This window comes from Coprinopsis cinerea (genome assembly GCF_000182895.1).
Source record: "Coprinopsis cinerea okayama7#130 chromosome 4 map unlocalized cont3.4, whole genome shotgun sequence".
Taxonomy (NCBI): domain Eukaryota; kingdom Fungi; phylum Basidiomycota; class Agaricomycetes; order Agaricales; family Psathyrellaceae; genus Coprinopsis; species Coprinopsis cinerea.
Genome location: NW_003307541.1, coordinates 703,282 through 718,892, shown reverse-complemented (window position 1 = coordinate 718,892; position 15,611 = coordinate 703,282). Strand labels below are relative to the sequence as shown.

At 52.2% G+C, this 15,611-nt stretch overlaps 6 protein-coding genes across 6 annotated transcripts; 4 read left to right on the top strand and 2 right to left on the bottom strand.

The window, feature by feature from the left end:
• Nucleotides 1-294: 294 nt before the first annotated feature.
• On the top strand, nucleotides 295-2,138 carry CC1G_09088 (mannoprotein; the record flags this gene model as incomplete). Its single annotated transcript, XM_001838408.2, has 5 exons — nucleotides 295-429; nucleotides 517-640; nucleotides 802-1,043; nucleotides 1,105-1,181; nucleotides 1,237-2,138. 5 exons carry the CDS (start codon nucleotides 295-297, stop codon nucleotides 1,760-1,762), a joined length of 1,104 nt encoding a protein of 367 aa, XP_001838460.1. The 3' UTR covers nucleotides 1,763-2,138.
• Nucleotides 2,139-2,540: 402 nt separating this feature from the next.
• CC1G_09087 (hypothetical protein) lies at nucleotides 2,541-4,885 on the top strand (the record flags this gene model as incomplete). Its single annotated transcript, XM_001838407.1, has 4 exons — nucleotides 2,541-2,561; nucleotides 2,679-4,164; nucleotides 4,224-4,698; nucleotides 4,768-4,885. 4 exons carry the CDS (start codon nucleotides 2,541-2,543, stop codon nucleotides 4,883-4,885), a joined length of 2,100 nt encoding a protein of 699 aa, XP_001838459.1.
• Nucleotides 4,886-5,252: 367 nt separating this feature from the next.
• On the bottom strand, nucleotides 5,253-6,942 carry CC1G_09086 (hypothetical protein; the record flags this gene model as incomplete). The annotated part of the gene is made up of 3 exons (XM_001838406.2): nucleotides 5,253-5,899; nucleotides 5,965-6,869; nucleotides 6,929-6,942. 3 exons carry the CDS (start codon nucleotides 6,940-6,942, stop codon nucleotides 5,253-5,255), a joined length of 1,566 nt encoding a protein of 521 aa, XP_001838458.2.
• A 659-nt stretch (nucleotides 6,943-7,601) lies between these two features.
• On the top strand, nucleotides 7,602-8,668 carry CC1G_09085 (hypothetical protein; the record flags this gene model as incomplete). The annotated part of the gene is made up of 2 exons (XM_001838405.2): nucleotides 7,602-8,486; nucleotides 8,531-8,668. The coding sequence occupies 2 exons, from the start codon at nucleotides 7,602-7,604 to the stop codon at nucleotides 8,666-8,668; spliced, it is 1,023 nt and encodes a 340-aa protein (XP_001838457.2).
• Nucleotides 8,669-9,917: 1,249 nt separating this feature from the next.
• Nucleotides 9,918-10,955, top strand: CC1G_09084 (hypothetical protein; the record flags this gene model as incomplete). The annotated part of the gene is made up of 1 exon (XM_001838404.2): nucleotides 9,918-10,955. The coding sequence occupies one exon, from the start codon at nucleotides 9,918-9,920 to the stop codon at nucleotides 10,953-10,955; it is 1,038 nt and encodes a 345-aa protein (XP_001838456.2).
• A 571-nt stretch (nucleotides 10,956-11,526) lies between these two features.
• On the bottom strand, nucleotides 11,527-13,176 carry CC1G_09083 (hypothetical protein; the record flags this gene model as incomplete). The annotated part of the gene is made up of 1 exon (XM_001838403.2): nucleotides 11,527-13,176. One exon carries the CDS (start codon nucleotides 13,174-13,176, stop codon nucleotides 11,527-11,529), a length of 1,650 nt encoding a protein of 549 aa, XP_001838455.2.
• Nucleotides 13,177-15,611: the final 2,435 nt, after the last annotated feature.

Below are 15,611 nucleotides of genomic sequence, written 5' to 3'. Positions count from 1 at the left end.
CCATCAAAACTCGCACGTGCCGGATCAGATGGATGGTCTGGTCTGTGCGTAGCCGGATCGAGCCAGGCGGACTTTGAATGCGGAGGTATTTGAGTCTGGTTGGCCAGGCGGTTCTTGGCTCTCCCCAATCCAGCCTTCCAAGCCTTTTTTCCATTCACTCTCTTTCGCTCTTTTGGCGCTTGTCTGTTCGTCTATAGACATTCAGCCCGTATAATCTTTGTCTTTGTGCTATCCTACCAGTCGCTCGCTACAATCCTTTACTGCTCGTCCAAAGCTATATTTTTCTCGACGACGATGGCCCCTCGATCCACCACTTTCAACGTCCTAGCGGCGTTTGTCGCCCTCGCTGGCCTCGTCAGCGCCCAAGGACCAACGGGCACCTTCCCCCCAGTTCCCCTGGCATCCAAAACCTTCACGCACGACAACATCGTACGTCCTTTCCTCCCTCCTCTCTCCCCTCCCCCCTCCCCCCCAAGCTTTTTACGTGACGCCAAGAACTGATCCTCGATTTCTTAGCCTTACAAAGTCGATACCGACGAAGGCCTCATCCGAGGAACCCAGCTCGGCTACAACATCTGCAACTCGACCACCGAAAACCAGGAATCCCTCTGCCAAACCTCTTACTTCAACTCTCTCGATGGTGCGTTCGGTCTCTTTTTTCATCCGTCGTAGGGTGCTGCGCTGGCGGGGCGCGAACACCATCGGCCTTCTCACGCCTTCGCGTCATCTTTTTTTACCATACCATCAAGCATTGGTGCTAAAAATACAACTACCCCTCTTTCTACCTTGTTCTATTTATAGATTTCTGCTTGTGGGCCCCGTCGGAACCTAATAGTGTCGTCGCCGATACGGAGGGCGAGATGGTTGCGTGGTGCAGCAAGCCTGGGCATGGTACCCGTCTCATCCCTGAGGGTGCTTTGACTGGCGTCCAGTTCATCCGTACCCCTGACTACATCTCCGTCGTTGGCTTCATTGACCAGACCAAGATCAACATTGGCAAGGAGGATTGGGGAGGAGAGATGGACCCTCACGGTGCTGATCTCGTGCGTCTTCTCTTACCTACGCACCGTTTGAAATTATACTGACCGACCATTCGATTGATAGCGCGGTAACCCCATGGGTGGTATCATGTTCTCCAACGCCTTCACCGGCCAATACGAACAAGTCATCGAATGGCACAAGTACGTCTTCCCTCCCCTCCCTTCCTCCTTAATCTCGCATCTAACCCCATCCCAGCTTCATGGGCGGCAACGCCTTCTGCCTCAAAGCCTGCGACCCCGCAGGCCCCAACGCCGCCCACTTCTGCGAGCACATCTTCGACCGCATCGGGTGTGCCTACAACGTCCCCAACGCCGCCCAAGACGGCGTCTTCGAATCCTGCCTCGGCGAGAACCAAGACTTCCCCGGCGTCTACACCGACGAGTCGGGTGCCGTCCAGACTTACACCCAGCCCCCCGAAGAGTTGGGCGCGATCACGTCGATTCCGTATACGGCGAGGGTACCGGCGAGCAGTTCGTGCACCCAGTTTGAGAGTACGGCGTTGTTCACGGGGTTGCCGAAGCCTACTGGTGCGGATGCGGATGCTTCGACTGGTGCGAGTGGCAGTGGGAAGATGACCAGTGTGAGGCCTACGGGTTCGAGGAGTGGTAGTGCGGCTGGTGCGGAGGCTACGGGTGATGATGCTGGTAGTGCAGTGGCGGTTGGTGCGTCGGTTGTGTCGGTGTTGGTTGGTGCTATTGCTGGTGCGGTTTTCTTGCTCTAAGCGTTCGGTCTCTTTCTTTTTGAACGTAGACGACTTTTGATTTTTGGTGATGCATTGCTACCGATTTTTTGGACTTTTTTTTATACCTCGAGATTGGGAGAACGCGTACAGACGAACCTTATCCTTTTCTACCTACATCTACACCTACCTACCCTACCTACCCACCACCTACCCTACCAACCCACCACCTACCCTACCAACCCACCACCTACCCTACCAACCCACCACCTACCCTACCCACCTTGCTTGCTGCATATCCCTTGTTCTACCTTTTGTTAATCCGTCGTTGCTTTTAGCGTACTCATTATTTGGGAGTGCTGCATTCTAACTCTTGGACTAATCTAGACGATTTATTGATATTCATGATTTTATTGGTATTGACATTGACATTGTTACCGCTCGTTGACACTGATTGATATGCATTGGTATTGGTATTGGTTGGAGACTCATTGGCGTCGACGTCGCGGATTGCGAGTATGTTATTGTTGACTTTCACAGTCTTGGGTCCTAGTCCGTTGGTTGCGATGGACCAAGAAGAGGCGGGTCAAGACTAGAGACGAGAGCTAGCTTTGACACCAGGGAAGGCCCAGAGGGTGATGGTAATGATAGCAATAGAAATGGTCGTGGTCAAAGCGGCGGTCGCAGCCTGTGGTGGTGGGGCCGCATGTGCGGGGGGAGAGTAGTATAAAAGCCCCACTATCGAAAGCCGTGTTCCCTCATCGGCATCGTACCCCTTGCGCTATCGTAACCGAAGTGTATCGAATCGAAAGTACCAACCATGGCTACTATTCCACAAAGGGTAAGTCCACTCATATTTTTGCTCTACACAAGTTGAAAATGCCAACCGCGTTCCCTCCTGCAGCTTATTGAGAGGGCAAGAGGCAATAATGCTGATACTATAACCCAAATACTACAGCGTCTCACTCGCCTGAACTATACAATCCCACTTCTGGACGCTATCCTGAGCCACTTCAAGATTGAAAACCTCCCACCGAAGAACATTGCGCACCCCGATTTGGCGAGCCTGTTCAACACCAAGCCGATGCACCACCTCGTCGCTGCCCTCTACGAGTGCCTTGATGTATGCTACCGTAGCGAAGCAATCTTGGCTACCACGGCTGCACGAATTCACGACCATCTGGATGGTATTCTTGCCTGGACTGCGAGGTGGGTGAAGTATGTGCTTGCCCCAGAGACGGGCTCGAACATGCTTTCCAAACAGGCCACGTGCGACGCGTCATGTAGACTCATCAGTATGCTGCTGAGCCTCAGCAACGAAGTGGACGAGGTCATAGTAGCATCTCGCAGGGTGTTTGACATCATCCTGTGGTCCTGGTCGGATACATACACCTCGGTGGAATCTGATCTCGCCTTCTCCCTCGGCGGCTCTCGGCAACGCGACACTCCCGGGAATTTGCTCAAGTTGGACCCAGGGGGTAGTTTCCGTTTTCACATCGTGATGCTCCCAGCCCTAACCAGACGATACATGGACGAAGAAAGCACCAAGTTTGTAGACCGCCGTTTCGTCGACTACCTCACCTTGAACCAGCGCCGCCTACGCGCCTTTGCTGACGGCTTTGCCATGCAGTTGTCCAAACTCCGCGAGGTGGTCTGCAACTTGGATGCATGGAAACACCGAGACAGAATCAGCTCGAAGCATATGGTGGAATCTCTTTTCTTTCAATTCGACTCTATCTCCATCTTGCAGAATCGATTGACACTGGTTCCTGCGGTATACGGTGCACTTCGCAAGGCGGGGTTCCTAGAGGAATGGGTGTATCTCCTGCGCGATATGGTATCTACTGGACTCGCGTGGAAGAACCCGGAGAGGTTCACGTTATACCTCATCAACACATTCCGTATGGCGTACCAAACCTATACGAACCCGTTTTCTGGTTTGGAGATAGTACTCGAGGCTGGGATCCATGATCTCATGGACAGGGTCAGGGTGTCAGACGTCTTCAAGGCAAAACCTTCTCTTTGGGAGGCTATTGGTTTTATTCACGAGTACTCCGTGATCATCTACTTCGAGTACGCCAACCACCCCCGCGGACTGAAAGCACTAATTCCCGTCATAGAGTCCATCGAGAAGAATCAATACGGCTGTGAGAAATGGGCAACGTTCCTGGAGAAAAGGGGCCTCGCGATCCAGAAATTCCGAACGCGACTTGCGAGTGTTGCGATGATTGAAGCTGAGAAGTCGCCCGCAGTCTTTGGCTTTTGCGATAACGAGTTCCACGGGAGTTCGGCACTGGCAGTGGACGGGCCGCGGACAAAGAGGGACAGAAGACCACAATGCTCTGGATGCGCTGCGGTGTTTTACTGCAGTGAAGCCTGTCAGAGAGAAGACTGGAAACGGCGCCATAGACCTGTGTGCTCCTCCATCCGCTCCTCTCATATTGGTACGTCATTCCTTTGGCGGTTTTTTGTGTAATTCACGTTTACTAACCACAGATAATAGGTCACGAACACAGTCACATCCTATCCTCCTATCGCTACCGAGTCCTTTGCATTCAGCTGGTTCTGTCAAAGTACACGACCATAATGGCCAACCGCTCTGATATCACCAAAGTCAAACATCTGTGCGACGAGAAGAAAAGCAAGCTCTTCCCAACTCTCCCCGACAACCAAACTGTCCTCTACCTTTTTGGCGGCATTCTGCACGAGAATCCCAGCAATCCTGTTACCTTTGAGAAGCTGGAAGAGACTCTGCAGGGTGGGGGTTGGCTGACCCTGTTGGAGAACGCAGTGACTCGAGAACGCGCGCTGGCGATAGTCAAGTCGGTTGGGGAGAAAGTGGCCGAGGGGAAGGATTCCAGATTTGTAGTGGCCATGTGGCGCTATGCTCCTGGACACCATATTTCCCTGGCTGTGGAGTTGGAAAGGGACGCCCGGTCAGGAAGATTTGTTCACGTTCAACACGCCGCGGAGCTATCGTGAGTTCATCATTTTGTTTTTTCTTTCTGTCTTTATTCCTGTTCGATTTCACTGACTGCTTTTTCTAGTGCTAAATTCAACGATGATGAAATATGTGGCGACAAAGAGAATTTACTGAAATGTGCAAAGCTGATGAGCCGGACTGCATATACGGTTGTTCGGAGAGGGGTGGAAGACCTCATCTGAAAGGGGCACAATATGTAAGATCATGATGCGTAAATCCCGCGCAGTGGTGCTCTCCTACCCTCTAGGAATCCTTCCAATATCAAGTCTCATAAATGATGTCTAACTAGAAACTAGAATTCCATTTTTTATGAAAAGTCTTGGTCAATTTTCTACATGATACAAAGTAAATGTTGCACACGGTCGTTATTGGCCCTGAGATACCACGGTACAGCGAGGTAGGTACACCTTAATTCTCCCTTTGACTGGAGCTCTCTCACTCGGTAACCTGAGGTCAGCTTACGAAGGACGGATAAAGGGTAGACATGGACAAACTGGACAGTGTACGCGAGGGTCGTGTACAGGGTTGGCAGTTGGTTGGACTAGTTATCTACCACTCCTCCGGCAACTGCATCGTGGTGACTAGGGGGTAAACCGGTACACGTGGACGGCCCTCGGCATCACTCGCAAAAAGTAAGTCCTGTATTAGAGGACCGTTGTCACCATCGTCCCACTGCATTAGCGCCTCCTGTAGTCCCGGGACATAAACGGGTGAAGGAAGCGTGATGCGAGTGAGGACATTGAGACGTCGCTTCCTCTCGACGAGGAACGCCATGAACGCTTCTGTCGTCAATGAGGAGGGAAGCCAAACAGGGTTGTAGACCTCCAAAGTACGAAGGCGCGGTGCACAGGCGGGGTGGTCAGTTGTGGGAGTGAGGGTCATCAGGACGCTGTCGCTGAAGCCGTAGCTTTGCCACCGGCTAGCCTTCTCTTCTTCAGAGAGATCGTTGAAGAAGAACCACTTAGGCTCGGCTTGGAATTTGAATGTCAAATCTTCGACGGAATGCAAGGAGGAGAGAAGTTCGATAATGTGTGTACTCGGTAAAGTGCCGACTCCCATATCGAGCCGGCGAATGGACTGGAAATTTATTGGAGTGCTGTGGAGGGGTATAGGCTCGAAGAAATGGACGGAGAGGTCGTTCAGGAGGGGCGCGTTTATGTGATTTAGGATATCGACCGTCATTGGCCGCCTTCGGTCTGGTAGAGGTGCAAAGTCCTCAGGTGAGGAAGCATAATCATGGTTCGCGGGATCTGTTGAGCACCATTACTGAATTGCTCGATGCGGCACACTTGAAGAGACGGCATGGATTGTAGGAGGCGGAGAGCTTCCTTGTTGGAAAGACAGCCGTTGACGCGGAACGGCTTCCAGCGGAAGGTTGTAATTTTCCCCCAGTTAAGGTGAAGTCTAAACGGGGAATGAAACGGGCCGGCGAAGGTTACGGATTCGATATTAGGAGCTCGAGCGGAAAGGGACGAATCGTAGAGGGCTTCGAGGTCATCCTGTGATGTGATCGCGAGCGACTTCAGCAGCGGAAACTGCACCGATGTGTCTTTCAGGAGGAATGTTTCCTTGTTCTCATGATAGAGATGAAGGCACAGCGACTGGACCCGATGGATGTGTGGTTGCAAAAGGGTCGTTGTGACAGCGGCTTTGTTGTCGGAGAGCACTAGTCGCAAGGGCAAGGATTTCAAGCGCTCTATCCACACCTGGAGCGCGGAGCCTCGTCGTTCAGCTAGCTGGCAAGATCGAGGATTCGTCGCCCATGGTAAGTACAGGTGAATCCGGCACCAGAGGGCTGGCGTGTCCCGTGCAATTGCACGCCATCTTCGACATATCTGCATTAGGATCTGAGGTGACTCGGTAGGAGAGAGTGTAGGGGCTGAAGGGAGGGTCGCTACGAATATCTCACGGAGTACGTCGTCCGAGATTCGTCGAATGGGTGCAATGAGCGCGCTGTGCTGGTTGATATACTGTGAGAGGCGTTCCCGGTGTTTGACGAGGAAATCAATTTGCTCGTCCAGTGAGGCCAACTGGCTCACGGGCGCCTCTAACAGTGCCCGTATCGCTGAGACCTCGCGATCGGTCGGTGCATAGTTTGTATCGAGATGTCGAACGTAGGGGGACGATGATGGTACCGTTGGGATCGTGTTCGCAAAATGTTTGAACCTGGCTATTCAACTCCAGTTAGTTAGCAGTAATAGCGATATAAAGGTTGCATTGGCTACTCAGGCTGGTCCATGGTTCGAATATTCGCAATAGACGTGCTTTCTCAAGAGAACACGGTTCGGTAGAAGTCGGCCTGTTCTCCACCCGCGATATGGTGTGCGGAGATATGTAATCTTATCTTATCTTATCTCTACCTCGCGAAGAGACGGTTGCACACATCGCAGCCCTTCGTGCCTGAACTTCGCCTGAACTGCTCCTGAAGACACTCTCCTCTGTTGAGAGGCTTCCTTGGACCTGACGTGACCCATCCGGCGGCCCTTGTCCACCCAGCTCCTTACGGTTTACCCGCGACACCGTCATCCTGTCAACCCCGCCACGTCAACGATATCAGAATTGAGCTCACCCCGACTGAGACCGCGCAATAGCGGCGGCTCAGCGATACCGACGTCTTGTCTCTGCCAGACACCTTTTGAACTAAACCACCCAGCCACCAAGGCCCGCCCGACATGATGGCACTGCCCGAAAAGGGTATATGTGCACCAGAAAAGGTGCGGATATTCAACGAAAAGGTCTAGGTATTAAAACCGCCAAACTGACAACAAATTGGCATTATAGTCGATAATCACCACTACCTCAGGTCTTCTATGATGGTTTCGAGGTCGTCACCTGTAGTGCAGTAAGGTTTAAAGGTCGCTCCGGATGGAACGTTTGGTGGAGTACGACGCACCCAGAATGTCTGTCGTCCGTACCAGACACGGGTCACTCAATCTCCCCCGGTTCTCCTCGCCTCTTTCTCTCCCACCCATCGCGGAGGAGGAGGAGCCACCTCCACACGTCCCTGTTCCATATATCGTAACGGACCCTCGACGCTCGTTGGACCTTGGCACCGTCAACCCGATCCTTCATGGTCCATTGCTCCAAACTCATTCGAAGTCATCCTCCTTCCCTTCCAAATCACTCAGGAGGTCCCGTCCATTCGTTCTGTCAGAGCTTCCTCCATTGGAAGTCCGGATCTCGAGTCTCCAGGAACTGAAGGAGTCCCGGATCCAACTGGCGTCCTTCATTGACTTTGGGGGGCCCGACTCTGAGGAGTCCGAGAGCGAAGATGAAATATTCCCTACACCAGTGATAACCTACCATGCTCCTATTTTTCGAAGCACCGCGAAGGACAGGCCACTTGTAGACTCCCCACCCCCATTAGCAACGCCGGAACGACCAACATGCGCTACTCGTCCATCCCCACTCGCTGTTACACTTCCACCACCCAAGCCCCCCACCGACGTACGAACGATCCTTGTCCAGATGAAGGCCCATTCACGAGCGGTCAGCGTCTCTCAAAGTCAAAACGGGGACTCGCGCGTCTCCATTGGGGCAGACAAGTTTAATTTCGCCGTTCCTCCGCCCACGAGGCCTCTACGAACGCAACCTAGACCGCGGAGACCGTCGACAATTACTACATCCTCGACTCGGCAGAGCTCTCCGTCAGTCGTTACCGACAGGACGACTGTAACCCGGTATAGCGATGCCAGTGGTGGCAGTGGTAACACGACGCTGGTTGGTGGACAGGGCGGTGAACGGTGGCGCGGGGATGACGCGATAGGAGGCGAGGGAGGATATGTATGGGGGATATTGCATTGCATTCGACGTACGTCTGTCAACAGCCTTACCTCCGCCTCCCCTTATGGAAACCATCAAACTCTGTTGCTGACTCCATTCCCAGCGTTTCTCTTGTGTCTTCGACGATTTTGGAGGAGCGCAGCTCGTTCCACAAGCTCTACCTCGACCTCGAGGGAGGTTAGGATGACGGATCTCCCGCCGCGGAGGAGGAAACTACGAAAGCGCCGACGGGAACCGTACTTTATCGAACTCAGCGCTCTAGCTGCGAGGCGGTGATTCGAGGGGTACATAACCTTTATCGAATGAAGAGGTATGCTTCACTATTTGCGGGGTATTTCGGTATCCACATCCCAAGCTGAAGACTGATTGGGTCCTGGATAATCAGAACAGAATCGACACCGGGCCACTTAGAAACATCTCCCTATCCTTTGACATAAAGTCGTTTTGGGTATGCGAATCATTATTCAGCCATTTTATCTCTTCCCTACATACTCACGCGTAGTTTTCTATCTCCTCTTGCGAAATTAAGCGCTCATTTGTAACACTGTGCTCCATCCACAATCTCAGGCTCCTTGCTAGCAACAGCATCTCGCCTCGATTGAATGAAATGACTCGGAAGCAAGAGTCGATGCCCCAGACGGCGTTAATGAATCCCATTCAAAGAACCCCCGCAAACACCGCCATCCACCATCTATTCGTCCCAAATGAGCGAGATGAGCGCTACACGCGGCCTAAGTCCACCGAATAGAGAACATGACACTTGGTCTCGTGGTCATGATGCTGTGTTGCCTTCCCCCATTTCCAGACCTGCACTCAGCCCAACTTGGGTCGCTTGGAAGCCTTGCACCGAGGAGGGCTGTGGTATGTGGCGCCGATACGGTAACGGCATTATACTGTTACCAGGAGGTGGTTGGCTTCGATTCAAATAAGTTGAGGAACTGATGTCAGGGCCAAGTCAGAGGGTGAATAGATCGGGAATGACAGAGATTCGAGGGGAACATGACGGCGGACGCTTCCTGTCCGATGTTGCTTTGTTCTCCCCCTCGTCCATCGCATCGCGCTTGATATCCAGCTCTCTTTCCCTCGTTCGCTCGTTCTCCGATTCGTTATCTTGGCAGCACGAACGTTCTGCTTGAGTCTAACTTCTTCCCCACCAGGCACAACGTTGACCTTCCTGATAACCTCTCGCCAAGATTCCCTCTTCCACCGACTCAGGAGGTAGGTCATACCTAATCTCCTAGCTGGTGCTTCCATCTCACGAGCATACAGCATTACAATCTTCCAGTCTAGCGTCGAGCTTGAAACCTTGTTGGGAGATAAGCTTTTGACGCCCATCCGTCCCCACCCCGCCGAATTCCGAATTCCACCAAGTTATCAGGACCCAGTCACCCTGTGCTCACAGTCTTCTTAGAGCCAGTGACTCAAGAGCGAATGTCGATGGACCATCGAACCCCCAGCGTGACGCACCGTCGCCAACTTTCACAGCAAAGCTATCTGTCCTTCATTCCTCGCCCGTCTTCACCCCTCACGTACCCCCCTCTTTCCCTCGATTCACCCGCCCATGTCCCGGTACCATTCTCCCTAGATATCATTCACGACTTCAGAGCGAGCTCTACCTCATTTGAATTCTATGGGAATGGAGCAGGGAAGGGGGAAGAGGAGGAAGAATGCGAAGGAGAGTATAGGGACGAGCACGAAGAGGGCAGTGTGCAGGAGGAAGAAGAGGCACCGTTTCATGGCCTTGGGCAGAACCTGAGTACGACGTCGATAGAGAGGACTAACAAATCCCTCCCGCCCATTCCCCAACCACGGGCGCTACGGCGCCGTAAAGCAATCGATACGCCTTACCGACCTCGACCGTTAACCTCAACACTGGCAAGTTCACGGCGACCTCCCTCGCCTTCGATCTCCTCTCCAGATTCCGCCAATAACCGACTCTCCCGGCTGTGGCTACTGTCGAGACGGCGGGAGAGAATAGAGTTGGAGACAAGGTGGGGTTTGGTCCAGCATGGGGATGAAGGGGAGGTGGAGTTTGTGGATCTCGACGATGATTTCCCTATTCATGGAGATGAAGGGAATGTCGCGCAATTAGAGGGAACTGTGGATATGGAAGACGAAGAAGATGAGGACGAGCTGGATTTCGACGCGCTGCGAAGAAGGGAGGGTGAACGAGATCGACCGAGTTCCCCAGTGGCGTCTATCCTCGACGACGAAGATAGTGATGAAGACGAGGATGGATTTGAAGATGCACCAAGGGGAGGCGGGGCGAACGTTGAGGTGGGGAGAGGATGGCTGAATGGGGGTTGGAGGAGGGTGAAGGGGTTTACAGCGAAGGGATGCCTGATCAAGAGGACAGTAACATCTTTGTCAAATTCAAGCTCGAACTCGAGTTCGGAATCGCAGTCGAATGAAGCCAGATCGAGAAGCCGTTCTGGTGAGCGGACTACTTTTCAATCTCGCCTTTCTTGAACACCTCACTGACAGAGACCAATCTTTTTCAAAAGCAGGACCAACACCCAGAAATAGGATCCCCACAACATGGCGAGAATCGCTCCGCCTCTTGCCCTTCTCTCCGAGTAGGACAAGAGGAATTAGCAGGAGGAACTCGGACCTTCCCCCTGCTTTGCAGGATATGGTGCAGAGGCCTGTCACTCCCGAGGAGTACCATGCGTATTTCTTGAGTCTGTATATGCGGAGGTCGACTGAATAGACAGGTTGACTTGACAATGTGCGGTCAAGCGTGGCGGCTGATTAGGACTCCTCGTAAGTAGTTTTCGGGGGTCCCGGGCTGTACTGAGCTGTGTCATAGTACTTCAGAGTGATCAGAGCGTGAACCGTCGTCATCCCAGATCAGCGGTACATGTCAAGAATGAATATTCATCAAGCACCAAAGGGTAATGCATTGTAGGGCAAACTCTGCGAATCGTACTTCTGTGTCGTAGCACCGACTAGAACATTACCGGTCATGATAGCTCTAGAAGGAATTCGGTGTATATTTACATGAACGCGGCTGTTTCCGATCGTCCGGGCGTTATCCCCCTCAGATAGGCGGAATTTCAGGAGAATAGGGCCGTTCATAAGGCTTCTGCATGTGCCTGAACTCCAATTGCACCAGGTGGTTTCCATTTCCAGCCTCTTTCCACGCTTGAAACGCACCCTGTAAACGAAAAACATAAAGTGGATAAGGAAGGCGGATATGCGCCAGTCGCGAGTGAGCATTCGATATCTTGCTCCTCTCGACAATGAACGCCATGAACGCCTCGGTCGTCAAATTAGAACGTTCCACAGTCAGGCCGTCAAAGTCGTCGATCTCCAAGGTGCGAAGCCGTGGGCAGACGAATTCGGTGCCGGCGTTTTTCGTTGGTGCTGTGAGGGATTTCAAGACACGGTCATTGAAGCCGTGATTTGCCTTCTCGGAGCCGTTGGCCTGTAACCAATCATAATAATCGTCCCACATCCAGTCGGGTCGATACCTCAGGGTCAATTCCTCCAGGGAAGACATGGAAGAGAGGAGACCTATCAGCTCCTGGGTCGTATAGTTGTCGATTGCAATATCCACTCGACGGAGAGTCTGCGCCTTGATTGAGGGAGCTCGGAGAGAGATAGGATCGATGAAAGCGAAGGAAAGATGGTGCAAAAGCGGTGCATCAATGTCAAGGAAGACATCGACGGTCATGGGCCCGCCTTCCTTCTGACGCAGGCATAGGGATTCCAACTGAGGAAGGCTGACGAGTCGGTGGCGCCTCGCTCTATGGGACTCGGTATCGATAGCTCGCGCTTGGCCTTCGGTCTGGTCGATTTGACACCGTCGGAGGGATGGCATGGATTCCAACAATTTGAGTGTCTGGTCATTCCAGAGCCAGCCATTGCTGTTACAGGTTGACCAGCGAAAAGAGGTCATCCGAGACCAATGCAAGGCGTACATGAAGGGGGATGACGCTCTCCCCTGAATGAATACGGCGTCGAGGTTGGGCGTTCGATCCAAAAGGCTACCGTCACACAGCACCGCCGCAAGGTCTTCCGGCCCAGCTCGGTTTTCGACATGAAGACAGCGGAGATTTTGAAACTGGCCTTGGGCAAGGAGGAGGCTGCTGGGATTCGAATGTCCAATTTCTTGCCGGAGCACCCCGATGCGGTGGGTAAATGGTTGCAGGAACGTTCGCGCTATGGCAGTCGGGCCTTCATGAAGCCATAGTCGCACGGGGATGGATTTTGAACGCTCCAACCACGCGAGGAGGGCGGAACAGCGTCGTAGAGCGCGGCTCTCTCCCGCTGGTTGACTCGACGGGTCAAAGTACGTGCTCACTTCAACGACTGACCACAATCTGGGCGTTGACAATGCGATCCCGCGCCAGCGTCGACAAACCCACCCTAGGATCTGTGGTGACTCCTGGCAAGAGATTCTCGGGACGCGAGGAATGGTCGCGATAAAGATTTCGCGAAGGATGTCCTCGGGTACTCGTCGAATGGGAGAGACCAGCGCGGTATGCTGGTTGATATAATGTCTTAGTTGTCGTCGGTAGTCCGGGTGTATAAGTATTGGTGGGACGTCATCGAGTCGAGCCAGTTGTTCTTGGAGGCTTTTGACAAGACTTCTAATATCAGAAACCTGGTCGTCGTTCGGTGCATAGTTGGTATCCAACAGTTGTGAATATGGGGAAGGTGGTAGGCCAGCGCCGACGAGGGACATGAGCCTGGATCGCGACTGTCAGTCAAACGTAGTGTAGATGATAGGAGGTTCCAGTACTCAGATAGATCCATTGGCTTAATGTTACAATGAGCGTTGTGCGCAAGGACAGTCTAGGACAAGTAAAAGCTGGGTAAATGGCAAGCACCTTCACACACACAAGCTCACAGCCGCATTGAAGTATGTACGCGATGGGATCATCGGGATCAAGGGAATTTCCGAAAGCCTTATCTTATCTCTGCAAGGACGACCGCTCAGCGCTAAAGCGCTCAGTACTCGTGGTCAGTCAGTCTTCGAGCTTCGATCGACCCGCCGGACCGCCTGTTGTTCATCTTTCCCATTTCCCATCTCATAATATCACAGAGGCTCAATCAGTCCCCTAAAAGTACTGCAAAGCCACTGCCAGTGAGGTCAGCGTCCAAGTAACCATGAGAGCGCTTGGACTTGGACCTCTGGATAATTGATGTTTTTTCACAGAGTACTTCGCAACACTGAAGGTCCAACCGCCCATTCTGAATAATATAAAGTCTCGAGTGGTGCCATGTTTTTGCGAGTCCACAAGCTCGAAACCATCGACTTCAAGTCTTCAACTAGCGACTACCGCCCTATACTTTACATACAGTCCCATCATGTCTCTGTCCAGGAACGGACCATTCATATGCGCCATATGCCAGAAAGAGTTCAAAAAATGGTCAAAACTAATGGCTCACGAACGGCGCGTGCACGACCCGAACGAACGCTACCCCTGCCAGTTTCCCGACTGCAATTTCACAGGCACGTCCAGACAGTCCCTCAAACACCATAACACCACCATCCACGATCCCAACGTCGAGCAAGTCGCATGTCAGTTCCCCGGCTGTCTTCACACAACCCAAGTCTAGACGACAGCTGAGACGACACGGCAACGTCATGCACAATCCCAACGCTGAGCAATTCCCGTGCCAGTTTCCCGGCTGTAAGTTCGTGACCAAGCATAAAAGAAACCTGAAACACCATGCCATTATCCACTATCCCAAAGCCGAGCAGTTGGCATGTCAGTTCCCCGGCTGTATGTACACAACCATACGCAAACAGGACCTGAATCGGCATACCGCCAACGTGCACAATGACCAAGCCGACGCGCTGAGAAGTGCGGTTCGTGTGCCGCCCACTCTCCCTGAGGCCGTAGATTCGTGACCTCATAGTATGAACAAAGCCTGCAACTGAACGACGTTCAGTACAAAGTGTAATTTCAAAGCTAAAAAGTTTAAAGCATTATACCGGTCATCGTCTAAAGTTCAATTTACTACTGAGTACTCATTAATTGCAGCCCCAATTGCGGTCATTCGCTCACCGTTTAAAGGGGTATTAAGCACACGTATAAACGAGGGAGCTGTATTCAAATAAACAACGGCTTATCCACACCTCCCCCCTCGGCCTCCGAGATCTGAATGTTTGATTAGACGCCCGTTTGAACACCCACCCACGGTCCGGCGGTCCCAACCACTGGGAGTACCGTCAGTGATAATGACGGCGCTTTCCAGCATTAAAGCATGTACCAGCGCGTCGTGTACTCTACATGCTGCCATACACAACCTCATGACAGAAGTATACCCCAGTGTCATGATAATTAAATTAAGCCCATCCCTAAAGAAAGACGAACTCGAACACGGACGATTTCTGACTTACTGACGATTGAAAGAGAACTAGTTAGACTCATCGACGAAGAGAGAACTAGTAGTAAGACTCATCGACGAAACGAGAACTAGTAGTAAGACTCATCGACGAAAAGAGAACTTAGTGCCCTGTACTTGGCACCCTAATTCAGAATTCTACTAGGCACGCTAACGAGAACTCAATGAAAAATAAAATAAAAAAAAAGGAAACTCTCTGGGATACACGCAATCGACCATGACCAACCTGGGTACTTGGTACTTACTACTTAAAAATGACATTAATAATAATCATCGAGCACGATCCTAACCCTAACCTTTCCCCGGTCATCTCAGCAGGGTGGGCGCTTAAATTTTTAAACGTTGCACACTGGGAGCCACTGACAGAGAGCCTCGACTCTTTCACCACCACCACCACCAGTGCACCGCACTACTTAGTCCAAGTCAGTGATCATGACGCCACTTGACTCAGACTGCCAGTGTCCAAGAAGGTGGCCCCTCACTCGGATTCCAGGAAGATATGGATATGTATCCCCTCTGACCCTCAGCTTGAAGTTGAAAGCAAGTTCTGACTCTGAAATCTGAACAAGTTGAAAGCAAGTCGGACGAGAGTCAAGCGTCCATTCGAGCTTGTGTTTCTCATCAGTCCCAACGATGAACGATTTCTCTTCCTCCCAATGACCACCGGCCTCACCTCACCCACAACAACTCACCGGTGCACCACTCACCAGTACTCACCACTTCCCACCTCCACACCATCGTCACCAAAGTGCACTCCGGTCCAAA